The sequence below is a fragment of the Saimiri boliviensis genome, chromosome 21 (assembly GCF_048565385.1).
Source record: "Saimiri boliviensis isolate mSaiBol1 chromosome 21, mSaiBol1.pri, whole genome shotgun sequence".
NCBI lineage: Eukaryota > Metazoa > Chordata > Mammalia > Primates > Cebidae > Saimiri > Saimiri boliviensis.
Window position 1 is genome coordinate 28,349,692 of NC_133469.1, and position 27,083 is coordinate 28,376,774.

Consider the following 27,083-nt stretch of genomic DNA (forward strand, 5'->3'; position numbering starts at 1 on the left):
ATTTTACACACGGGAAAAACTGAGGCCCCAAACAGTGAAGCGGCTTGCTTTTGCTCACACAGCAAAACAGTAGCACTGCCGGGACCCAACTCGAGTCTAAGTGATGCTTGGAGAATTCCAAGGATTTGATGTCAGAGCTGATTAAAAACCTGTATCCGGGAATGGGGCTCACGAATATCCAGCTCCTGGAGAGAGACTCAGGCCAGGGATGGGATAACAGGAGTTACAAGCAGCAGGGGACTGAATGGCGACCCAGGCGACCCGGGTTGAGTCCCAGCCCTGCCTTCTGTCGCCTGAGTGACCGTGGGCAGTTGTCCTCCTGCCTCTGGGTTCTTTCTGCTTCCTGCACCATAAATAAGAGTTGGATGAGGCTACACGGCTTAGCGGCCACAGTCCAGCTTTGGTCAGGACAATGTTCAGATTCTGTTTTTCTGTCTTTTAAGCTACATTAACTGGGCTTCAGTTTCATGATCTGAGAAATGGGAGTGAGGTTGCAAAGCACCCATGTCTGATCTAAGAACGCTATGGTGATGTAAAGTAGTAGATGGCGTATCAGAGAGCCTGGTTCATGGTTGGCTCATGGAAGAGGGCAGGCCAGCTCTGCTTTAGCGGAACAGACACTTAAAAAGCTAGCACCCTGGCCCCTGACCTCGACCCTGTCCACGATGGGGATGCTGAGGGAAGGCACTGTCTGCTCAGGTGTCGGGCTGGGTATTTACTTGACGTTATCTTGCAGCTCCAGAAACTGTGTGCCCAGCCTGAGTCGTTCCTTCTCGCATGAAACACGTGGTCCGTGCCTACCATGTGCTAACCTGGTCTAGGAATAACAGAGATGGTTTCGCCCTTAAGAAAGTATAGGCTTCATAGCATTGCTCTAGGTATGTAAGTGACAAGAATGTCCATAGGACAGATGTTCTCAGGCTAGGGAAGGAGGGAGCATTTGCAGGTAGGAGACGGGCATCAGAAAGGAGCTGGCATCTGCCATGAAGCAAAGCCTCACCCGGCAGGAGGGGTTGTGAATGAAGAGGAGCAGCTGGGACATGCGACTTGCAGAGGAGGCTTTAGGAAGCAGAGGGGCAGGAAGCAAGAAGGCTTGTTCCCTTTACCACCACCCCCCAGGCCAAGGCTTCCCTAAGAACCGCCTAAATCTCCTCTCTCTTCCCTCCTCCCCACCAGAGAAGAGCTGCGGAGTCTATTCCAGGCCCGGGCCAAGCTGCCTCCTGTGTGCCGGGCTGTGGCGGGCCTGGAGGGCACCTCCCAGCAGGCCCTGCAGAGGAGCCGCATGGTGAGGAGGACCTTTGCCAGCAGCCTTGCCGCGGTGAGGAGGAAAGCCCCGTGCTCCCAGATCAAGCTGCAGATGGTGAGTGGGCACCCTGTCTCGTGGTGTCATGGCCTTCATTGCCTCACATTCTCCTCTCCTTCAGGCTGGGTCATGTGCCTGCATCATCTCTGACCTCCCCAGCAAGGCCAGAGGGGCCGGCGTCACCTTGTACCCTACAGAGGAGGAACTGGGGGCTCCCAGCAGCAATGAAACTCGGCCCTGGTCACACCCCCGGGAAGTGACGGATCCCACTCTGAGGCCTAAGCCTGCGCTGCTTGGTTGAGAGGCCTGGGGGAGTGCCCACGAGCTGTGAATGCCCTCCTGACCACGGTCGCACACACGAGAGCCGGGCCAGACCTGTCTGCCTTGCTCACCACTAGTTTCCCCTGGGGCAAGGTGGCAGGACCCAGCTGGATGTAAACGTGGTACCTAGACATTGCATGTGAATCCGTGACCACATGAGAACACGAGATTGGTCAGTGGCCAGGCTGAGCACCGGTGAGAACTGGCTGAGACAAGGAAAGACACCTTGAAAGAAACCTCCCAGTGGGTTATGTTGGAAATGCCCTGAGCCTGAGTCCCGAGTTCTAGGCCTAGCTCTTCTGCTATTGGTCCGTGTGACGTGGGGCCACTCGCTTGCTCTCTCCATGCCTCAGTTTCTCCATCTGTTTCAACAGGGACCGTTATTTCTCAGGAGCACAAATCAGGCTGTAGCTGGGAGCTCCTTGGCATAGGACCCCAAAGATGCCCAGGTTGGGCTTAATGAATATTTGGGGACGGTCCAGTCCCCTTTCTGTGTCTTTCTGAGACAACTGGCCCTGACCTCCCTCTGTCCGGTCCTAGGATGCACTGATCAGCATGATCAAAAGGTCCCGGCTGCACTTTATCCACTGCCTGATTCCGAACTCTGTGGTGGAAAGCAGGAACAGGCGGGAATCCCCAACGCTACCACAGCCTGGCAGAGACAAGCCTGGGGCAGGTGGACCCCTGGCCCCGGATATCCCAGCACTGAGGGTCCAGCTTGCCGGGTTCCACATCCTGGAGGCTCTGCGTCTGCACAGGTCAGGTAAGAGACAGCCAGAACGGAGCACCTTGTCTCTGACTCCTGGGACATGTCCAGCCACCGGTGGTAACTGCCTGTTACTACTTGTAACAGGAAGTCAAGGGACGGGAGCCCCTGCCATGTGCTGGGAGCTTCACACCCAGCATCCGGGTTACTCTTCCCAGCAGTCTTCTGATGCTCAGAGAGGTGGAAGCACGTGCTCAAGGTCAGACTGCCTGGACGTGGCAGAGCCTGGTCGGGACCCAGGTCTCTTTGAGTCCGAAGCCCATATTTTTTTTTCCTTTATTTCTTCTAAACACACACACACACACACACACACACACACACACACACACACACACAAACGGGATACATGTGCAGCACCTGCGGGTTTGTTACATAGGTATATGTGTGCTCTGGTGGTTAGCTGCACCCGTTGAAGAAGCCCATATTATTTCTAGAATTGCTTGTAACTCCTAGAAGACTAGGACTATGCCTTCCTTATAGCCGTGAACTTCTAAGGAGCGTCGTCTCGCCATAGAGGGTGGAATTTCCATGATGAGTGATATTTTGGTGTTCACGACGCTCAGTTTGGTTTGGGAGATTGTTGTGATCCCGGGAGGTGATGATACGACTTGATGAGGGCTCACGTCACCCAGGGATGCAGGAGGCCCTGAGACTTAGAGAAGGGAGCTTCCTACTTTCACTGGGGGTTTGGGGAAGCCTCACAGAGACGTAACATCATAGTCAGGCCTTGAAGCGTAAGAAACTGCTCACCTCTGGCAAGGGGAGGGAACATTAGGTAGAAGGATCGGCGAGTATGAAGGAGGGAGGCATAAAACGGCCAGGTTTTCCAAGAAGTGGATTCAGAATGAGCAAGGAGTTTTGGGAGGAGAGGCTGACACACCCAGCAGGACAGGCTGTGAATGCCTCTGTTGGGTTATCGTCAGGTCCACCTGGAGAGATGCTGGGCTGGCAGAGCGATGGAGGGGTTCTAATCAAGGGATTGAAATTTTGGGTCTGTATTTTAGTAAGCAGATGTGTACCTGATGTCCCCACATTAGAGAATCTTAGGAGTTGAGCTGGATCTCAATCCTTGCTATTCTTTTTTTTTTTTTTTTTCTTTTTCTTGAGACAGAGTCTCACAATGTTGCCTGGGCCGGAGTGCAATGGTGTGGTCTCGGCTCACTGCAACCTCTGCTCCGGGGTTCAAGTGATTCTTCTGCCTCAGCCTCCCAAGTAACTGGGATTACAGGTGCCTGCCACCATGCCTGACTGATCTTTGTATTTCTAGTAGAGACGGGGTTTCACTATGTTGGCAAGGCTGGTCTCGAACTCCTGACCTCGTGATCCACCTGCTTTGGCCTCCCAAAGTGCTGGGATTACAGGTGTGAGCCACCGTACCCAGCTCAATGCTTGCTATTCTTTTCTGCCTCTCAGTCCCCAAAGGCCACCACGTTGACTCCCCTCTCTGACAGCTAGAAATGGTCAGATACAGCCATGCTCTCTGCAGGGGACAGGGTGGCTGGGGCAGGCAGAAGTCTCAGGTGGGCACCTCATTTGGTTAATGTCTCCATGGTCACTAATGCCCTAGTGTACGGCCGATTCCACCATCTCCCCGCTACTGGGTTAATAATGGACCCCTAGGCACAGAGTATTTGACTGGGAGCAGCTGGAAGCAAAGATGAGACCCTCACTTTGCTGAGAATGTCATTGATTTCCCTCCCACCCGCACAGCTGCAGAGGAGGGAGACAGATAATGTCACAACAGAAGACGGGAATGGGCACAGCTGGTGGCTGTGATGTAAACTTAATTCTGTTTGGCTGCTTGGCAGGAAGTGCTGGGCCTTTGCAGGTGCCCTGGACCTGGGTCATACTGTTAGAACCCCCGTGTGTGTGCAGGGTCAGGGCAGCCCCTTCCCGTGCCCACGTGACCTCACAACACTGTTGCCCTCTCTCTTCTCAGCACAGCCCAACTCAGCCAGGATGAGCTTTCCAACTAAGCAAAGGGTTGATATCTCATGGTGGAAATTTCCAATTTCTCTCTCCTAGACCTGGTTCATTTCCTGTCTCTATTGCAAGTCACATCTGTCTCTTTCACATTCACATGAGATATATTTGTATACATATACAGATACATCAAATATTTATGATTGGGAATCTGTGCATATATAATATCTATGCATATATACACATGCATGTGTGATACATTCCCGTGCATGATATTTATTGAGTACCTACTATGCGCTTGACACTGTGTCATCGCATATACTAAATGAGATCATTCTCACTGTGCTAAAGGTACGCGATAAGCATTCACTAAGCATTACCTATTGTGCAGCCTGGTGGGCACAGCTCAGACTCTGGAGGGAGATGGCTTGGCCTTGATTCTGGCCATCACCTCTCATGAGCCGTGTGACCCCAGGAAATTCCCTAGAGCGTATCTCCCTTTTCTCTCCTATAATAGCTGGTATCTCAGAAAGCTGCTCTGGGTATGTTAATAAGAGGATAAAGCTTAGAAGAGTGGCAGGTTGTGGAAAAGCACGTAATACCCATCAGCCACTTTTGACTCTAATTGTCATCACATTGAATCCTCATAGTGACCATGTGAAGACAGATTTTGTTATTCTCATCTGACAAGTGAAGAAATAGAATCTCAAAGACATGGATCATTTGTCCCGGTCATGGAGCTCTTATGGACAGAGATGAGATGTGAACCCAGATAGGTGTCCCCTGAAGCAGGCTTGTAACCTCCCAGGTCCCCTGTCTCTGTGCCGTCTGCATCCTTCAAAGCTGGTCTGAGACTCTCCTCTTCCCCAGGAACTCTTCCAGGATTAGCCACACACTGGATTGCCGTTCTTCCTAGTTGATGCGTTTGGCTTATTGTGAAGTCTCAATAAGTAAATTTTGGAGTGAGATTTTCCCAGACCTTTTCTAATCTAGTCACTTGAGGGGTGTTTTTGAAGCAGCCGAGGGTCTACCACGCCCCTTGTACCCAGGAAAGAGTCTAAACCTCGAGACCTGGAATTGGAGTTCAATTTCCTTTGGGACCTGGTCTCTGCTCTTCTTTGGCTGGGTTTGAATCCCAGCTGGGACAGTTACCATTTTGCTTTGTGCAACTAGGTGAATTCATCTCTCTGGGCCTCAATTTCTCCTTTTGTAAAATGAGGATAATAATATAGGCCCATGAGTGTCTATAATACAAGGAAGTTGTTATCCTAGTGATTGGCACACATAAACTCTCAGTAAATGCTGGCTGTTGCTATGAACTATAAAATGACTTTTTTCTTTTTTTTTTTTTTTGAGACTGAGTCTTGCTCTGTCACCCGGGCTGGAGTGCAGTGACACGATCTCAGTTCACTACAACCTCTGCTTCCTGGGTTCAAGCAATTCTCCTCTCTCCACCTCCCGAGTAGCTGGAATTATAGGCATGTGCCACCATGTCCAGCTGATTTTTGTATTTTTAGTAGAGATGGGATTTCATGATGTTGGCCAGGCTGGTCTCGAACTCCTGACCTCAGGTGATCCACCTGCCTTGGCCTCCCAAAGTGCTGGGATTACAGGGAGTGAACCACTGCACCCAGCCAGTTTTTTTTTTTTTTTTTTTTTTTTTTCCTTTTTGGGACAGGGTCTCGCTCTACCACCCAGGCTGGAGTGCAGTGGCATGATCATGGCTTACTGCAAACCTTGTCTCCTGGGCCCAAGTGATCCTCCCACCTCTGGAGTATCTGCGGCTACAGGCAGGCACCACCATGGCAAATTTTTGTATTTTTTGTACACACGGGGTTTTGCCATGTTGCCCAGGCTGGTCTTGAACTCCTGGACTCAAGGGATCCACCCACCTGGGTCTCCCAAAACACTGAGATTACAGGAGTGAGCCACTCACTGTGTTCAGCCTTGGAACATATCTTATCCTTTCCTGTTCTTGGTTGTCTGTACAGCTCCCTCTGGCTAGACTTCTCTTCCATACCAAGTTCTTTTGCAAACCCTATGGCTTCTAAAAATGGAATCTAATGTCATTTTCTCGCAGTAGCTTTTCAGGTGCCCCTTCTCTTCCCAGTTGCCCACATAGAAGGATGCAGCTGTGTCTACCCTGCATGGCAGACTTACAAAAGCCCTTGGATGCTGCCCAATGCAGCATGCCTCACCTACAGTCTATGGGGTGGTAATACGTGTTAGACAAAACACTTTCCTTTGTCAAACAGATTTGGGAACCTCTGGGCTAATGTTGGAAAACTCAAAGCTAATCAGGCATCTCCACTTCACGAGTTCTCAGAGCCTGTGACTTGGATGTTGACATGCCTTGTGACCTTCCAAGAGGCAGATGAGTGTGCAGCTTTGTCACACTTTCAGTGGAGTTTGTGGGTTTGTGTTCTCAGGAACACATCCGGGGAGTGCCAGTCAAATCTAATCTCTTCAACAAATGGAGAAACTGAGGCCTCAAGACATGGGTCCATGCATCAAGTTATTAGCCAGGCTGGGAGCAGGACCCTGAGCTCTTATCTGGGGGTTTAGGGAACTGGGCTGGATCTTCTCATCTGGACTCTGTGCTTTTCTCCTGCCTGCTCCTACCTCCCCAGGCTACGCTGACCACATGGGGCTCGCTCACTTCCGCCGGCAATTCCAGGTGCTGGACCCTCCACTCCTGAAGAAGCTTCTGTCGACCTCCGAGGGAATAGATGAAAGGAAGGTAGGTGAAGCTCATGCAGGAGGAGTGAAGGCCCCAGACACTTTGACTGAGGTCAGATGGGCTCGTGTTCCATCAGGGATTGCCACAGGGGGCATTTGGAGCAGCTGGAATCTGAAAGCAGGACCGTGGGGGCAGTGCTGAGGGCAGCATGAGGTTTGACTCAAATCCTTGCCCTAGACCAAACCCCCACAACAATGTCATCTGGGACCTGACCCAGCCCAGAATCACCCTTCTGACCCCTATATAAGAAACTTCAGGAAAAAAATTGAGAGCAGAGCCATGAAGCCTGGGCACAATGGCTTATGCCTATAATCCCCAGCACTTTGGGAGGCCAAGGTGGGCAGATCATGAGGTCAAGAGATCGAGACCATCTTGGCCAACGTGATGAAACTCCATCTCTACTAAAATACAAAAATTAGCTGGGCGTGATGGTGGGCGCCTGTAATCCCAGCCACTCAGGAGGCTGAGGCAGGAGAATCACTTGAACCCAGGAGGCAGAGGTTGCAGTGAGCCAAGATCGCACCACTGCTCTCCAGCCTAGGTGACACAGTGAGACTCCATCTCAAAAAAAAAAAAAAAAAAAAAAAAAAAGAGTAGAGCCATGAGAAACAAGCATCCCAGCTAAAAGAGACCCTAGCAAGGTGAAAAGCCATCATTTGCAAAGGGTGTTCCACTCAGCACCAGCACCCTGAGGTGGTCTGTGACAAGAGGGCTTCTGGGGCCAAAATATTTAGGAAATACTAACATCAAGAATTCTAACAGACATCACTCCTTAAGGCCTTTGCACAAGCTGTTTTCTCTGCCTGGAGCCCTCGTCCTCAGAATCTTTGGATGGGTGGTGTCATCTTTGTCTTCAGATCTCAGCTCAGGTATCATTCTTCATCACATCCTCTTGTTTTAATGTTTATGCGGCACTTATCTGAAATTACGTGAATCTCCTCTATGTTTTCTGGCTTCCAGCAAGAGCTCAACAAATTTTTTTTTGTTGAGTGAATGAATGAATGAATGAATGAATGAATACTCAGACCTAACTTTGTAGTTTTGTCCCTGTGTGTCTTCTTTCTCCAGCGACACCGTAAACTCTTGGAATCTCATCCTACTTCCAGTGCCAAACTTTCAATAAATGTTTCTCTTGAGAATGGCCACAGGCTTATCAATGATTAGAGAGCACGTTCGAATTTGCAAAGCCCTATTTCGTCTTCGTAACAGCCCTGCAAAAGAAGAGCTATTACAACACACTTACAAAAGAGAACACCGCATTTCTTAGAGATGAAATGGCACTCCTGAGGCCACACAGCTAGGCATTTGTGGGTTTGCTCCTTCGACTCCAGTTTCTCAATTCCAGGGGAGGATAGTTTAAAGAGCATAGTTCATAAAGGGAGGTAGTTCAAACTGACCTGACTTTGACTCCCAGCTGGGGCTATGGGAATGTAAACTAATTATGTCATCTTTCTGCCTCAGTTTCCTTATCTGTAAAGTGGGAAGGACCACAATGCAGAAAATATATAGGGGATCCACATAATTTCAGGATAAGTGCTACAAAAACTAAAACAAGCAGATATGATGGAGGGTGATCTCTGAGTTGGGGTCTGAATAGCAAGATGAAAGAGTGCTCCATGATACTCAATGGGGTGTTCTGAGGATGACGTGGAATAGTATAGTTCATGTACCTTACACAGGGCCTGGCAGAAAGTAAGGGTTCAATATACATTAACTGCCATCATCAATATCAGCAGCAGCACCGTCAATATCATCATCCTGGTTCAAACCCAGGGTGATGCCAAACAAGCCACATGGACCACGTGTATGCAATCATGTTGCAACTCCGTGTGCCTGCGATCGTCAGCACGGCAGTCCTCAATCGATGAGTCAGGAGACTGGAAGTCAACAGAGTCACAATTCTTAGGTGTCTTCCTACTTCTTCTTTGCAGTGGGCACCAGGGTGCAGGCCACTTTCAGCAGATGAGGCAATGCCTTCTGCAGTGCCCACCTAACTCACTGTAGAGGGGACATCACCCCTAGATGTCTGTGGCACAGGGCTGTCCCTTCTCTGGGTAGTGGCCCATTTTGGAAGCCATGAGATTCTGTCTGGCTTGGTACCATCAGCCACTCTGTACCAGTCTTCACTGGGGGGCGGTTCTTTATTCTTGGTTCCCCAAAACTTGACTTTATTCAGAGGGGCTGAATGGAGCCCCCCGAGAGGGTCTTGGGTGCCTCTGTGTTGAAAATGGTGCAGGAGTCAGGTGTGGGGGAGGTTTTTTTTGCGGAGGCAATGCGTGAAGCATATGGAAGTGTTTCTATTCTGAATGAGTCAGCAGTTCTCTGTTGTAGCCAAACCAAAACCACCTCCATACACACTAGAGGCCTCAGAAAGTGGAAAATTACGAGGAGAATGGACTTGGTTGGGAATGTTTGCTTCTTCTTATTCTTTTTTTATTTGCTCACAAATTTTATTTGCTGCAGCATAGAATTTTGGTAGCAATGAAAGGAAACACTGTCCTCCCTCTTATGAAAAAGCTGATAAATATTCATTTGCCAGGCAACATGATATGCCATGAATTATACATGAACACGTGCTCGGGTGGGCAAACTATCAGTTTCTTTGTGCAAAGCAGTTAAGACCTCAGGATTTAACAAGACAAGGTTGACAGCTAGGAAAGGTCAATACTGTCATTAGACACTAGACGGCAGCAGAGGGAATTCATTGTCGGGGTGTAAAATGGGTCTTGGTGAAGTCCCCTGTGGGTCTAACATGTGGAGTCTGGAATGTTGGTGTTTCATGCCAAGATGGTTTCCCAGTGAACTACTCTCATTTTGGGGGTACCTGATGGATATATTGTGTTCCTGAAACAAAAATAGCATATGCCTTTTATCCCAGATGCGTAAACTCATTACAGAACATCAGGCATAATGTGAAAAGTTACAGAACCATGAGCTGAGATGGTATTCAAAATATAAAGCCTTCCCACTCTGGGAATCATCCCTATTTCACAGCATAGGCAGCCGAGGCCGTGACCACCCAGCCAGATAGTAGTGGAGCTGGGATTTGAACTGAGGCTCTCAGATTCCTGACATAGGGCTTTCTTTTAAAGTTTTGGTAAAATACGCATAGCATAAACTTTACCACCATCACCATTTTTAAAAATTTTACCTTAGGTGCATACTCTATCTGACAATTCTTCCCATGTTATCCCTCCCCTCCCCACCCTCCCCACCCCCTGCTGTTTCTCCCCTACGCCCCTCCAACTGCCCCCAGTGTGTGATGCTCCCCTCCCTGTGTCCACGTGTTCTCATTGTTCAACACCCACCTATGAGTGAGAACATGCGGTGTTTGGCTTTCTGTTCTTGTGTCAGTTTGCTGAGAATGATGGTTTCCAGCTTCATCCAAGTCCCCACGAAGGACACAAACGCCTCGTTTTTTATGGCTGCGTAGTGTTCCATAACCGTTTGTAAGTGTATAGATCAGTGGTATTAAGTGCCTTTGTATTTTCGAGCAACAATAGGCACCATTCATCTCCATAACTTTTTTCATCTTGCAAAACTGAAACTTGGTACCTGTTAAAAACTAGTTCCCTAGTGGGTCCTCCCCTTGGGCTCTGGCCTTCATCGTGCTACTTTCTGTCTCTGTCATTCTGACTGTTCTAAGTCCATCAGGGAAGTGAACTAACACTGCATATGTCCTTTTGTGACTGGTTTGTGTCACTTTGCATAATGTCCTCAACGTTCACCTGTATGTGGCATGTGTCAGAATTTCCTTCCTGAGGCTGAAAAATAGTGTACCTATACCTTATTTGACCTGTCCACTCAGTTCTCAATGGATGTTTGGGTTGATTCTATGTGTCTTTTTTTTTTTAATTTTTATTTTAAGTTCAGGGGTCCAAATGCAGGTTTGTCGTAACAAACTTGTGTCACGGAGGTTTGTTGTACAGATTATTTCATTACACAGGTGTTAAGCCTAGTATCCATTATTTTTCCCGTTTCTCTCCCTCCTCCCATCCTTCACCCTGCAACAGACCCCGGTATGTGTTGTTCCCCTGTATGTATCCATTCGTCCTCATCATTTAGCTCATCATTAACCATTATTTGGTTTTCTGTTCCTGCATTAGTTTGCTAAGGATAATGGCCTCCAGCTCTATGCATGTTCCTGCAGAGGACATCATCACATTCTTTTTTGTGACTACATAGTATTCTGTAGTGTCTATGTACCACATTTTCTTTGTCCAGGCTATCACTGATGGCCACTTAGGGTGATTCTGGCTTCGCTATTGTGAATTGTGTTGCAGTGAGCCTATGTGTGCATATGTCTTTATAATAGAATGATTTGTATTCCTTCAGCTATATACTCAGTAATGGGATTGCTGAGTTGGATATGCAAATACCTCTTCAAGACCCTGCTTTCTTTTTTTTAAACTCTCGTTTCAGGTTCAGGGGAGGTACATATACAGGTTTATTATGTAGGTAAACTTCATGTTACAGGAATTTGGTGTGCCGATAAGTTCGTTACCCAGGTAATAAGCATGGTACACATAGGTAGTTTTTCAATCCTCACCCTCTTCCCACCCTTTACCCTCAAGTAGGCCCTGGTGAGACCCTGCTTTCGGTTTTTTGGGGCATATACCCAGAAGTGGAATAACTGGATTACATGGTAATTCTGTTTTAAATTTTTGATGAGCTGCCATACATTTTTTTATAGCAGCTGTACCATTTTGCATTCCCACCAATGCTGCACGTGGGTGCCAGTTTCTCCACATTCCTGCCAACGTGTTATTTTTTGTTTTGTTTTTTGATAGTTGCCACGCTAACGGATATGAGATGGTGTCTCAGTGTGGTTTTGATTTGCATTTCCCTCACCGTTAGGGGTGTTGAGCATCTTTTCATGTTCACACAGGACTTAAACAGAAGCCCTCTGAGGGCAGGTCGAGTATTTGGAGCAGTTCTTTATAGGTCATGCCATCCATGGATATTAACTTTATTTATTTATTTTTAAAAATTTATTTTATTGCATTTTAGGTTTGGGGGTACATGTGAAGAACATGCAAGATTGTTGCATAGGTACACACATGGCAGCGTGATTTGCTGCCTTCCTCCCCCTCACCTGTATCTGGCATTTCTCCCCATGCTATCCCTCCCCAACTCCCCACCCCCCGCTTGGATATTAACTTTAAATAACTATCATTAATTTCACCCAACTTTAACCAAGTGTCTGCTTTTCGCCAGATCCTCGCTAGGCACCAGCGATTTCCATACAGAGTTGGTTTTGGGGACACCCCAGGAAATGCCACTAAAACATTTGATGTTTCCAAGGGAGGTGATAGCAGGGCACTCAGGGAAGACATCTCAGAGCAGGTGATGCTCGAGACGAGGTCTGTGAAACTCTCTGGAAGAACTGAGTAAGAGAAAGGTTACAGGACATTCTCGTGTTAGGGTCAGGATGGCAAAGGTATGGAGTCACGAAGGTGCATGGAGAGTTTAGTGGTGCTGGAGCATAAAAGATGCCAGGTGCCATGGATGAGCCTGGAAACCATCATTCTCAGCAAACTGACACAAGAGCAGAAAATCAGACACCGCATGTTCTCACTCATAGGCGGGTGCTGAACAATGAGAACACGTGGACACAGGGAGGGGAGCATCACACACTGGGGTCTGTTGGGGGGAAATAGGGGAGGGACAGCAGGGGGTGGGGAGGTGGGGAGAGATAGCACGGGGAGAAACGCCAGATATAGGTGATGGGGAGGAAGGCAGCACATCACACTGCCATGTGTGTACCTATGCAACAATCTTGCATGTTCTTCACATGTACCCCAAAACCTAAAATGCAATTAAAAAAATAAAAAAAAATAAATAAAAAATGCTAATGACAAACAAACAAACAAAAAAACAAACAAACAAACAAACAAAACAAGATGCTGAGTGCCAAGAAAAGGGGCTGAGGATTTTGATAGAAGCAAATTCTGGGTTCTCGTTAGCCAAGGAAGAGAGTCTGGGTGTTCGGTGTTCGGTGTTCAGGTGTTCGGTGACGCTCTTCTGAAGGGTTTCAGCAGGGGCGTGGCATAGCAGACCTGATCTTCATGAATTGGACTGGCTTCGGCAAAATTATGAAGGAAGTGAAGTGCACGCTGCCCATTCCATGGTCCTCTCTAGGAAGCATGCTGACCTCTGGTTATTCTGGAGGCCCCGTCTCCTCTAGACACCCACTCAAGCCTCTCAAATGACCCCGCCTTCTCCCTCTAAGCATCTTCAGTTCCATTCCTCTCTCCCAGGCTATCCCCTCTGGTTAAGATGATGCCTTAACCTACATCAAAGCCTACATAGAGGGAACACAAGGGCGGAATGTCAGGCAGGTCAGTGAAGGCCCTCTTTCAGCTCACCTTGGCTACGTCCCAGATTCTGGTCCCTTCCATTTTTCTGCTGCTGAAGCAAGAGTTGCCAAGTCTCTCTGATCGATGTGAGGAAACCCTTGGACCTGCCCTCCTCCCCGCCCGAATGTTTACAGTGTTGATTGATTTTAGCCGGTGAAATCTCTGTCCCTGAGGACTTGATCTGAAGAACATAATTAAAGGCTGTCCATCCATCTTCTCAAAGGCAGCCACTGTTGTCCTGTCTCCCACCCTGGTGGACACTCCCTGTTTCCTGTGAATTCATCTCAAGAGCCTTTATCTGCTGAGAAGAAACCCTTATGAGCCTATGGCCAGAGAGGAAGCTGTCTGCTCTCTAGGGGCTGAATAATTATTCAGGGGCTCCCACCATCTTTGCTCCTGAAATTTATTCATCATCCCTTTCTTGCTCACCTTGCTGTCTCACTCCAGTTTGGGGTCTATTGTTTTGTTTGTTTGTTTGAGACGGGAGTCTTGCTTTGTTGCCCAGGCTGGAGTGCAGTGGTGCTATCTCGGCTCACTGCCTTCTGGGTTCAAGCTATTGTCCTGCCTCAGCCTCCCAAGTAGCTCGGACTACAGGCACGCACCACCATGCGCAGCTAAATTTTTGTATTTTTAGTAGAGACAGGGGTTCGCCATGTTGGCCGGGCTGGTCTTGAACTCCCAGCCTCCTGTGATCTGACCACCTTGGTCTCCCAAAGTGCTGGGATTATAGGTGTGAACCACCATGCCCAGCTGGGTCTATTTTAATTATTTTACATGTTTTCCACTCAATTTTAATCAACCCAATTACATTCATCTGTGTGCATGCCTTTGGTTTTTGGATGGTTTCTGCCTTTTTCCAGGCATTCTATTTATAGCCTTGAGCGTAAAGAGTTAAAAAACAGACACAGTTTCCACCCTTACAGAATATTTGGCCGCTTGTGAGAGAGGTGCAGTGGTTAAAGTATGCGGCTTAGAGTCAGATAGTCTCGAGTTCAAATTGTGCCTTCTTCCGTATTTCTCTCTACAAATCAACACTTTTGATGCTTGATAGCTGTATGGCCATCGGCAACATATAGTATAGCATAGCAAAGTGTCTGGTACATTTTAGGGGCTCAACATATGGAAGCCATTAGACCATGGTGTGGGTTTCATGGGGGCAGGTGCTATATGAACGGCAGCCAGATGGTTCACAGGATGAGCGTCCTATTCCATAGACACAGATTCTTCATATTAAACTGTTGATTGAGGAGTGAGCTGGGGAAGCTCTTTGCAGCTATGGCTCTTCATTATTTCTGGAGTCTCTTCTGTCTGTCTGGCATATACAGCCAAATGTGAGATGTCGGCCCATATGCTTTTTGGGTACACTTTTCTTGAACATTGGAGAGAAAGCTCTTTGCAAAATTCTAGGAAACAATGGAATTCTGTGAGCGGGGATGGCGGATTGGATGTGACCAAAATCTGTGAGACCCCAAAATCTGGTCTCAATTTGACACAGGCTATCTGAGTTTTTATACTTAAGGCAGAGAGATCTTGGGTTTGCCAAGAGCCATGTTTGCTGATGTGTAATGTTGACTTAAAGTGAAGATGATGACCCATCTATGCTCAATGCCTGGGCTGCTTCATTGAATGAATCTTACCAGTTGTGAGTTAGAGGTGGGATAGCTCAGCAGGTTAAGGACGCGGATTCTGGAGTTAGGCTTTCTGTGCCGCTACTGTGTCAAATGTGCTCACTGGCTGTGTGACATTTGACAAGTTACTCAGCCCTTCTTTGACAGTTTTATTAACTTAAAATGGCCTACTGATAGTCTCTAATACTCTTGATAGAAGGATTGAGTAATTTAAGTTATTAACATGGTGACTTCCATACACACAGAGTAAATAATAAATGTAATCAATTATGATTTTGTTGTAAAAATAGTAATTTTACTATTTCTATGGATTTTAATGCCCCTTCTATGCAATGAAGGCTTTAATCTTTGCCTTAAAAGCCTCAAATGATTGCTAAGATAAAATAATTTTTGATTAGTAGTAGTAGATGTTTAATCAACTGATTATCTCTCAACTACATTTGGATAGTTTTTGATTTTCTGAGTATTAAGAAAAAAGATGTTGTGAACATTTGTGTATCAGTCTTTGTGTAGAAACATATTTCTACTTCTGTTGGGCGCATTCTTGGAGGAGAATTGTGTTATATGGTACATTTATGTTTAACTTTTAAATATAACTTTTAAAGAAACTGTCAAGTTATTTTTAAAAGTGTCTCTACCATTGTTCATCCTCACCGTCAATGTATGAGACTCACTTTCTCTCTATCCTTATCAATACTTGAAATTGTTTGCCTTTTAGATTCAAGCCATTCTGTTGTGTGCAAAGTGGCATCTCATTGTGGTTTGAATTTGCATTTTCCCTAACGATGTTGACTTTTCTTTTTTTTTTTTTTTTTTTTGCATGTGCCTAGTAGCCATTTTATCACCTTTTTTTTTTTGGTGAAATCTCTATTTTTTTTGCCCATTTTGATTAGGCTGTTTATCTTATAGAGTTGTAGTAGTTCTTTATTTGTTCTAGACATAATTATTTATCAGATATATGCTTTGAAAATATTTTCTTCCAGCCTGTGGCTTGTCTTTTCATTTTCATAATGATGCAGAGGTTTTAATTTTCATGAAGTTCAGTTTACTAATTTTTTAAGTGAATGGTGCTTTTTCCATGTCTAAGAACTCTTTGCCTACCCCTAGGTCACAGAGATATTCTCCCATTTTCCTCTAGAAGATTTGTAGTTTTATCTCCTCCATGTAGACATTTGATCTACTGTGAGTTAGTATTGTGTATGGTGTAACATACATGACTACATTCATCTTTTTGCAAATGGATATTCAATTGTCACGGAACCATTTGTTGGAAAGATTGTTATCATTTCTTCCAGTGAATTGCATTGGAACCTTTGTCAAGCGTTTATTGGACATAAATATAGGAGTTTATTTTTGTAATCTAAATTCATTCTATTGGTCTGACTGTGGTAATTAGTGGCAGCTCCTTCTTTCTGTTTTTATTCCTTAGTGTAAATAAACTTTGTCAGTTTTGTCTTTTCAAAGGACATACTTTTGATTTTACTGATTTTTCTCTATTGCTTTTCTGTTTTCTTTGGTTCTGTTGTCTTCTATTGATTTCCACTCTATATTACTTCCTTCCTATCACTTGATTTGGGTTTAGTTTACTCTACTTTTCCTGGTTTCTTAAAATGGAACCTTGCTCAAATTATTGATTCGAAATCCTTCTCATTTTCCAATATACAAGGTTAAAGCATACATTTTCCTCAAAGTACTGCTTTAGCTGCATCACATAAAAATTTTCATTTAGTTCAAGGTATTTTCTTATTTCTAGTGTGATTTCTTCTTTGGCCAATTGTTTATTAAGAAGTGTATTAATTTCTACATATTTGGAACTTCCTTACCTTTTTTGTGGTTGGTTTCTAATTTAATTCCATTTTAGTTTAAGAACATATTTTATATGATTTCAGTACTTTTCAATTTAATTTTGCTTGTTTGTTTTTTTAAAATTTGAGACTTCTTTTATGGCCTAATATTTTATATCTAGGAGAGTGTTCAAGGCGTGCTTATAAAAACATGTATTCTGTGGTTGTTGATTAGTCTATAGATGTTACCTGGGGTTATTTGGTTGATAGTATTGTTCAAGTCTGATATATCCTTACTGGTTTTTTTTGTTTTGTTTTTTTTTTTGTTTGTTTGTTTTTTTGTTTTTTGCTCTGTTGCCCAGGTTGGAGTGCAGTGGCATGATTATGGCTCACTGCAGCCATGACTTCCTGGCCTCAAGTGAGGCTCCTGGCCTCTTGAGTTGCTCAGACTACAGGCATATGCCATGACACCTGGCTGATTTTGTTTGCTAGAGATGGGATCTCACTGTGTTGCCCAGTCTGGACTTGGTGTCCTGGGTTCCAGCAATCCTGTGTCCTCCATGTCCCAAAGTCCTGGGATAACAGGTGTGAGCCGCTGTGCCTGGTCTATTGCTACTGTTTATGATTAATTGTTCTGTAAATTATTGAAAGTCAGGTATTATTTTGACCTTCAACTATTAATGGTAAATTTTATATTTATCCTGTCATTCTATGCATTTTTGCTTCATGTGTTTTGGGACTCTGTGGTTAGGTACAGACATATTTATAATGCTGTATCTTCTAGACAGATTAACCCTTTGTTGCCATAAAATGTCTCCCTTTGTTTCTAGTAATGATTTTTGTTTTAAATTTTAAACAAAATTTGTCTGCTATTAGCATAGCCACTCCAGCTATCTTATGTTTAGCATTCACATGATACATCTATTTCATTTTCCCCCTTCCAACCTATCTTTGCATTTAACTGCATCTCTTATAGATGGTATATAGTTGAACCTTCTTTTTGCAAAGTCCAGATTGACAGTCTCTTCCTTTTTATTAAGGTGTCCAATATGTTGATCTGTAATATGATTTACACCCATCGTTTCACTGTTTGTTTTCTGTATGGGCTTCATGTCTTCTTTTAGTCATCTCCTCCTTCACTTCCTTCTTTTGTGTAAACCAGATATTTTCCAGTGGGCCATTTGAATCCCTCTCCTCGTGATTGCTCTACAGATTACAGTATGTATTGTAATTGAAGAGGCTCCACTTCAGATTAATACTAACTTAATCCTGAAAAAATGTAGAACCTTTGCTCCAATATAGCTTATTTCTTCCTCCTACCTTAGTGATGCTATTTTAATACACAGTCTCCCCTCCCTATATATCTGTGTGTCCTACACCCACGAATTCAACCAACAACTCACTAAAAATATTTGGAAAAGAAAGGATGGGTGCTTGTGTACTAAACATATACAGACTTATTTTCTTGTCACTGTTTCCTAAACACCACAGTATAATAACTATCTGTATGGCATTTTACATTGTATTAGGTATTATAAGTAATCTAGAGTTAAAGTATGCAGAAGGATATGAGTAGGTTATTTGTAAATACTGTGCCATTTTGCATAAAGGACTCAAGTATCTGCAGATTTTGGTATCCTTTGGGGGTCCTGGAACCAATTCTCCATGGATACTGAGGGATAACTGTATATCACATCTATGTATGTTATAAAATCAACAATAAAGCTTTATTATTTTATTTTATTTAATCTTATGTATTTTAGGCGAGTTAAGGGAAGAAAAGAAAAAGGTGTAGATTTTTCCATTTTCCTATGTGTTTTTATTTTCCCATGCCCTTTAGTTCCTTAAGGATTTGAATTATGTATGCTATCCTACCTTTCATCCTGAAGGACTGCCTTTAATACAGGTGAAGCAGTAAGGGAGGTCTGATAGCAACGAGTTCTCTGAGCCTTTGTTTACCGGAGAAGTCCTTACTTCACCTTCATTTTTGAAGAATAATGTTGCCAGATACAGAATTCCTGGTTGACATGCTTGTTTTTTCCTTTCAGTACCTTTAACATTGAACCTCACTGCATTTCGGATTTCATTGTCTCTGAAGTTCAGTCAGCCACTAATTGTTTGGATGCTTCCCTCGACACATTAAGTTCTTCTTCCCTTTCTGCTTTCAAGATTTTTAGGAGTTTAAGCTAACTCTTGGAGTGGCTCCTTCATTTTGATTCTATTTGGAATTTATTGACCTGCTAGGATTTATGGATTTTTTTTTCGGGGTTAGAAAGTTTCTAGACATCATTTTTCATACTTTTAAAATCTTTGTCCTTTTCTTCTGAGACTTCTGTTATGCATATATTGACCTGCTTGATGTTGCCATCCATGTCTCTGAGGCTCTGTTTTTCCTCATTCCTATTTCTTTCTGGTCTCAGATTGGAAAATTTCTATTGATCTAGTTTCAGATTTGCTGACTCTTTCATCTGCCGCCTCAGATCTGTTGAGCCCCTTTAGTGAATTTATCATTTCAGTTAATTTACTTTTCAAATGAAGAATTTCCATTTGGATTAAAAAAAAATTTCTACCTTTCTATGGATATTTTGTATTTAAGGAGTCATTATTATTACACTGTCCTTGAATTCATTAAGTATTTTTTTCTTTTAGTTCTTTGAACATATTTACAATGGCTGTTAAGTCCAGATTCTGAACCCACAAAGATACTTTCTACTATTTCTCCTCACCCTTAGTTTGGATGATAATTTTAGGTTTATTGCACATCCTGTAATTTTTGTTGAAGACTGGACATCTTAGATGACATATTATGGCAACTCTACATTCTGATCTTTCCTTCATCATTTGGTATTATAACCTGTCTTGACTAAAATTGAGAAATCTGTCTTCTCATGGTGTGGGACCACTGATATCTCTGCCCAATTTGTAAAAATTTGAGTTTTTATTTGAAAGCTGACTTCCCGGGAGTTGCTCCTGTGTCCCCATGGTGTAGGGTCAGCAGAGATTGTTATCAAAAGTCTTGAACCTTTGAGGATTTTTACATTCTCCTGCTGAATCCATGTGTGGGCTGGGGAGCGTATTCAGCATTCAGGCAGTTGCCAGTTGTGCTTCAGCCTCTCCATTCTCTACATTCTGTTTGGCTATTCCACAGATTTCCCGCCTAGACACATGGCTGCATGTTCAAATAAACAGGGATACGTAGAGAGCCTTCTCCAGTCTCTCCTGTTCTTGTGTTTAGCCTGAAGCCAGGAATATATGGGAACTTATGGAGCCCACTGTGGCTGCCCGATTTCCTGTATCTCCTGTTAAATTTCTGGCTTGTTTAAGGTCCAGTGCTTGCGTCATTTAGGACAACAATCTTAGGCTTAGCTGTGCCATTGGCCTTCCTCATTTGTTTCCTGCCAAGATTGCTACTGTTTCTGACAATGCTCCCGGGTGTGGGTTTTTTCCATGCTTTGCTCCATACAGGTGAGCCCCTTCTGGAAGCAAAGCTGCTGTTTTTCACAGCTGCCTCCCCCTGGAAGGACTACTACAGACAGACAGACAGAGAGAGACAGACAGACACACACACACACACACACACACACACACACACACACACACACAGAGAGAGAGAGAGAGAGAGAGAGAGAGAGAGAGAGAGTGAGTGCTGGGGTGGGCAGTGAATGGGAGAACCTGTAATTGATATTGCCACAGACTTTCATACTTTCTACCTGAGATCCAATAGGTTTTCTTGCATAAATGCTTCTCAATTCGTTGCATTCCATTGTCCAATTTCCAGAGTATTCAACTTGTGGTTGTTGGGAATTTTATTTATTTTTATGATGCTTTTGGGGGAGGGGAGAGGATTTATTAAGCTCCTTCCTCCACCATTCTGGAAATATCTCCCTTACATGCTACTTTTATGACCTCATTAAATCTCCACAGCATCCTTGCGGGACAGGTGCGATTACCCCATGTTGTAGAAAGCAAACTGAAGTCCAGAGAGGAGAGGCTGGCCCAGGGTCACTCAGCTAGTGAATGGTGGTACTGAACTGGATCCCAGTGTTGGAGGAGGGAGAAAAGATCAGGAACTGATTCCTTGGGTTCAGACTCCCTACCATCACTTCCTAAACATGAGAGCTTTGCCAAGTCATTTCATTGCACTAAGCCTCACTTTCTTTCTCTATAAAATGGGCATGAATTAGTTAGTACCTGCTGCAGAGAGTTGAAAACATTTATGAATCGTGTAAAGCAGTTGGAGCAGGGCTCAGACTCAAAAACAGACTGAAAACTGTTTCCTTGGAACAAAACGGCCACATTTGACTCACGACAAAGTCGTGTTTTGTGCTGCAAGAGATAAGTTTCAATTATCTGGGCAATTCCAGTACATGGAAGAGCTGATTCCATAAAGACACAGGACAAGGAGGAATTTCTTAACAGTCACCTGGATCCTTGCTGTGTCTTTTTCTGCCAAATGGTTGTTGGACAATGATTGCGTCATGTCGAACTAAATGAAATAATTGATATTTGACCTAAACAAATAATAGTTTCATATGGTTCAATCTAACTGTAATGTTAATGGGGATAAAAATAACAGCATTTAAATGCAAAGTATTTTACAAAGTCCTTTTCATATACTTTCAGTTAATCCTCTGAATTGCTGTATGGTCCAGGCAGGGGAATATTCTCACCACTTTGCAGGTGGGGAAGAGGGTCAGGTGTATAATTTAATGCCTGCGCCTACCCACTCATGCCAGGGTTTGAATCCAAGCTTTGTGATATGTAACATTAGATCAACAGAACAGAAGATCTATGTTGGGACTGATGTTCTTGGCTACACAAACATCTGAAGAGTGTCTCAGCAAACAAGGAGATGGAGAAGGAGCCTCAGTTATGGTGGGTTGAGCTTTGGCAGGTTTGAAGTGTATCTGAGAAATGGGTTCCTTCATCCATGTTCTGCAGCACTGTTCCAAGGTTTGGGCCAAAACAGAGGTGGCTATGAGGGTGAAATAGCTCCTAACATTTATTGAGTGCTTACTGTATGCCAGGTGCTATGTAAAGTTCTGCACAAGCACAACTTCAGAATTTTCTGAAACAGGTGCCATTATCGTCCCCATCTTTCTGAATGGAGTCTGATGCTCAGGATAAAGCACTTCTCCAAGGCCACACAGTTTACGGAGTGATAAAACCAAAACCTGAACCCAGTTAGATCTAACTCTGGATCACGATTTTTTCTTTTTCCCCAAAACATATGCCATAGACTTTACCTCAAAGGTACACTTAGAAAAATTTCATTGGTCATCTATTTCATTTTAAAAATCCATTGTCCCTTCAGTCAAATTTTTTATTGTTTCTTTCTTCTTGTGCAGAGAGAAAAGGCATTATATTTTGGATGTATTGGTTTTATTCATTTCTACCACCTACAGCTCCCTTGGAACATGTTTGGCTAAAATGTGACAAGTGAAACCACTGGAATTTTGGAAGTATGCCATGGAATGTTCTTCAGGGAGGTCAGAAGATGGGGTTTCCTTCCTGATTGCAGTATGCGATGAGATTTTTAATAAGGATTTTTTTTTTTTGCTATCTTAGAAAGTTTTCTATGATGCCTTTGACCCATGGAATTGAAACTCATTTACTAAATTACTCCAGCCTCATAATACCTTTTGCTTCCTGAGCATTGCAATTACTTTTCTGACAGTTTATTCTTAAAATAGACTTTCTGATTTTCAGTGAATGAAAGACCAATGAGGGGTGGTATGTGGGTGGGGTGGGAGGGGCAGTGGCAGGCACAAAGCAACCAGGCACAACCTGGGTTTATCTGAGAGTCCAGATCTCTGGCCGATTGTTTCAAAGCCTGCACAACTATTTGACAAGGGGAAGATTCCATTAAATGGCTGGCGATTTGGTCTGTGCTGTATCCAGAAATGTCTTTGAGTAGACTTGTTTCTCCTGCGTGGGGCTGCTTTTCCTCCCCATGGCATCTCTCTGGTTTAGGTATTCATTCATTCGGTCATCTTATCTATTGAGCTCCTACCGTGTACATGAAACAGTGCTATAGTGCAGTACAGGAAACACAGGCTCCTCTGGCATAAGGTAGGTCAGGCAGGCGAGGTTAATGACCATGTCATTTATTTAGCAAATACTTGTGGGAGTGAGGCAGTCAGCAGCAAGTACAGTGAGAAGCACAGAGCGGGGAGGCTGTCACAGGAGGTCTTAGTGAATTACGAGGCATGCAGTACAGTTTAAGACGTAGGTGTGTCCAGAAAGGACTTCATGGGAATCTGCCTCTTCCCTGTGTGCAAACTTGTAATCTTGAAAGAAATGAACAAACCAAAAAATCCCCCAAAAACCCTTCATTTAGTTTTCATTGTGCATGTGTGTATTAAAATATATATAAAATAAAAGTTAATCTTTTTTTAACATTTATTTTTTATTGTACTTTAGGTTCTGGGGTACATGTACAGATCATGCAGAATCGTTGCATGGGTACATACATGGCAATGTGGTTTGCTGCTTCCATCCTCCCATCACCTATATCTGGCATTTCTCCCCATGTTATCCCTCTCCAAATACCCTAGCCCCCACTGTCCCTCCTCTAGTCCCCCCCAACAGACCCCAGTTTGTGATACTCCCCTCCCTGTGTCCATGTGTTCTTATTGTTCAACACCAATCTATGAGTGAGAACATGTGGTGCTTGATTTTCTGTTCTTGTGTCAGTTTGCTGAAAATGATGGTTTCCAGATTCATCCAATGTCCTACAAAGGACATGAACTCATTGTTTTTTATGGCTGCATAGTATTCTGTGGCGTATATGTGCCACATTTTCTCTGTCCAGTCTATCATCGATGGGTATTTGGGTTGATTCCAGGTCTTTGCTATTGTAAACAGTGCCACAATGAATATATGTGTGCATGTGTCTTTATGATAGAATGGTTTATAATCCTTTGGATATATACCCAGTAATGGGATTGCTGGGTCAAATGGAATTTCTATTTCTAGGTCCTTAAGGAATCACCACACTGTCTTCCACAATGGTTGAACTAATTTACACTCCCACCAACAGTGTAAAAGTGTTCCTATTTCTCCACATCCTCTCCAGCATCTGTTGTCTCCAGATTTTTTGATGATCACCATTCTAACTGGTGTGAGATGGTATCTCAATGTGGTTTTGATTTGCATTTCTCTAATGACCAGTGATGATGAGCATTTTTTCATATGTTTGTTGTCCTGATACATGTCTTCTTTTGAAAAGTGTCTGTTTATGTCCTTTGCCCACTTTTGAATGGGTTTGTTTTTTTCCTGTAAAATCTGTTTTAGTTATTTGTAGATTCTGGATATTAGCCCTTTGTCAGATGGATAGATGGCAAAAATTTTTTCCCATTCTGTTGGTTGCTGGTTTGCTCTAATGATACTATTTTAAGCACACAGTTCAGCAGCAATATGTATATTCTGAGTGTGGTGCAACTATCACCAACATTCATGTCCATAACTCTCTTCCTCTTGCAAAACTGAAACATTATACCCATTAAACAGTAAACCTTCATCACCCCTATCTCCAACCCCTAGCCACCATAATTCTTCATTCTGTCTCTGCTGGGGTCTGACCCACAGACCCCAGCCCAGCAACAGGTGAATAAATGCACTCAGACACAGAAATCCAGTGGAAGAGTGGGATTAGGGGTCTGGGCCACTCACAGACAGTGGAGGAGAGTGCTGTAAAGAGTTAGCAGCTGTGGCCCCAACTCACTGGCCCTGCTGGCATTTATTCAGCGCACATTAAGTGATAAAGGCTTTGAGTCAACACATTAGAGGGTAATTTTCCTGGTCGACCTCCCCCAGAGAGAGCCATCTGGCCTGGCCCTGTGAATGATTAAAGGTTAGTTTTAGTACCACGTGAGTAAACAAGTTATTTAGATAAACTCCCCCACGTTCCCTTGTTATTTGCTTTTCTTTATTAACTCAAGGTAAAGAGGATTAGGCTGCCTTCAGCCAAACTTTATACTGAGGCCATGCAACACCCCCAGCCTTCTAAGAAGATTCGCGACTATTTTCTATAATTTAACAATCTCTCCTACCATCCTGGTTGAACCTCCACATGTCTCCATGAATTTGGCTACTGTAAATACCTCATATAAGTGGAATCATGCAGTACTTGTCCTTTTGTGACTGACTTATTTGGCTTGGAATAATGTCCTTAAGGTTCACCCACGTTGCATGTGTCAGAATTTCCTCAATTTTTAAGGCTGAATAATATTTCGCTGTATGGATAGACCACATAGTGTTTATCCATTCATCTGTCAATGGACATTTGGGTTGTTTCTACCTTTTGGGTATTGTAAATAATGCTTTTATGAACATAAATGTATAAATATCTCTTTAAGATCCTGATTTCAATTTCTTTTGGTACATACACACAAGTGGAATGGCCAGATCATCTGGTAATTCTGTTTGGTTATTTGAGGAACCTCCGTGCTGTTTTTGCTAATAGCTGCATCCTTCATTTCATTTCATATCTTTGGTTTTCTGCTCTGTAAAATACGAGGATGAAAGAAATTGGTGTGTGTGTGAAGGTAGAGTGGATGGCACACAGTAGGTGCTCAGCATCTGCACATTCCTGTGTGAGGTGGGGCTCTGTTAGCCAAAGCTCACAGACTTGTGGGGTCATCCTCTGTCCTGGTGTATCAGCCATTCAGCCAGCTTGACTTTCCCCTTTAGGATTCTCCTACCTTCTGTGTTCTCTAACTTGTCTCTTCTTTTCTCCCCAGGCTGTGGAGGAGCTTCTGGAGACCTTGGATCTGGAAAAGAAGGCAGTGGTTGTGGGGCACAGCCAAGTGAGTTAAAGCTGCTTTCTTACAACTGTCTGCCCATCACATCAGGGACCCAGATATGACCTGATTCTTGTCCTGCCTCAGTTGTTCATTATCTCTGTCTCCTTTTCCCAGACTGAAAGCAGAGCTAATGATTTTCTGCCCTGCCTATCTTACAAAGTCTTGAAGATAAAATGTCACAATATGGGTTGAAATCACACTGGGAAATATCATTTCTTGGAGGCTTCCCTCCTGGGGACCCCAAGTGGTCCGGAAGAATTAGCATTTTGGTTCTCAGTATAACCTTCTGAGCCTCAGAAAGAGCTGCCATAAAACCTTGGAAGAATCACTCATCTTCACTCATAGCCTTTTAACTTCTACTTTGCAACCAGCTGTTACCCAGCTGTAGTCATAGCTGATGAGCAGCAGTAAGGGAGAAAGAAGGGGCTTGACAAGAAAGCCTGTGATTATTCAAGTTGACAGAAATAGCTTTTCCAAAACTGGTGTTCAGCCAAAAGTTCTTCCAAATATGCTTAAATGTTTAGAGCAGAATTTCACACTTCCCTGATATGCTTATCTATGCTGTAAGTTTTCAAGGAGGGAAACATGGTATTTAGGGATTCTCAAACTATTTAACTGTGGGACCCCCGGCCTTTTGTTTGTGTGGAATAACTGTTACCTACTTCTGGAACTAGTGATCCATGGATTACAGTTTGGGAAGTGAGGCACAGAGATTGTAAACCCAAGGACCAAGGAGTGGGGGCACGGGAAAGGGACACGGTTTACAAATATAGACTGGAGGCCAGACATGGTAGTTCATGCCTGTAATTCCAGCACTTGGGGAAGCTGAGGTGGGCAAATCACCTAAGGTCAGGAGTTCAAGACCAGCCTGGCCAACATGGCGAAACCCCTGTCTCTATTAAAAATACAAAAATTAATGGAGCTTGGTGGGATGTGCCTGTAATCCCAGCTACTTGAGAGGCTGAGGCAGGAGAATTGCTTGAACCTGGGAGGTGAAGGTTGCAGTGAGCCAAGATCTCACCATTGCTCTCCATCCAGCCTGGGCAATAGAGTGAGACTCTGCCACACACACAGAAATAAAGTAGTAAAGAAAAGAAAAACAAACTGGAGAGGAACAGACCAAAAGAAAGACTATGTCACACATCTCCCCACCTAGTTACCTACTGGTTGATTAACGCCATTCAATAAACCTTTGTCAATTGCCCTCCACCTCCAGGGAGCTATGTGAGGTGCTGGGAGGGTGTCCTGCTCTCCAGGAGCCCACCAGGGTGGCATTACTGGCTGTTTGTACTTCATGGAGCCTTCCCTATCATATCATGCGTCGCTGAGAGTGGTGGTCCTTTCCTCAGGGAGCTCACAGTCATCTGCACTGGCTACCACCCCTCAGCTCACCCTAAGCAGGCTAATGTTTCCCTACTGGCCTCTTGGTCCTGCTAAGGTATACGGTGGAAG

General features: G+C 44.2%; 1 protein-coding gene across 3 annotated transcripts in view; it reads left to right on the plus strand.

Moving 5' to 3' along the window:
* MYO18B (myosin XVIIIB) overlaps positions 1-27,083 on the plus strand; it is a 286,207-nt gene that overhangs the window by 98,420 nt on the left and 160,704 nt on the right. For all 3 annotated transcript variants that reach the window (XM_074390993.1, XM_074390995.1, XM_074390994.1), the window contains exons 19-22: positions 1,177-1,360; positions 2,165-2,387; positions 6,944-7,053; positions 25,569-25,634. In XM_074390993.1, the coding sequence (XP_074247094.1) occupies positions 1,177-1,360; positions 2,165-2,387; positions 6,944-7,053; positions 25,569-25,634 (583 nt within the window). The remainder of the gene's footprint in view (positions 1-1,176; positions 1,361-2,164; positions 2,388-6,943; positions 7,054-25,568; positions 25,635-27,083) is intronic.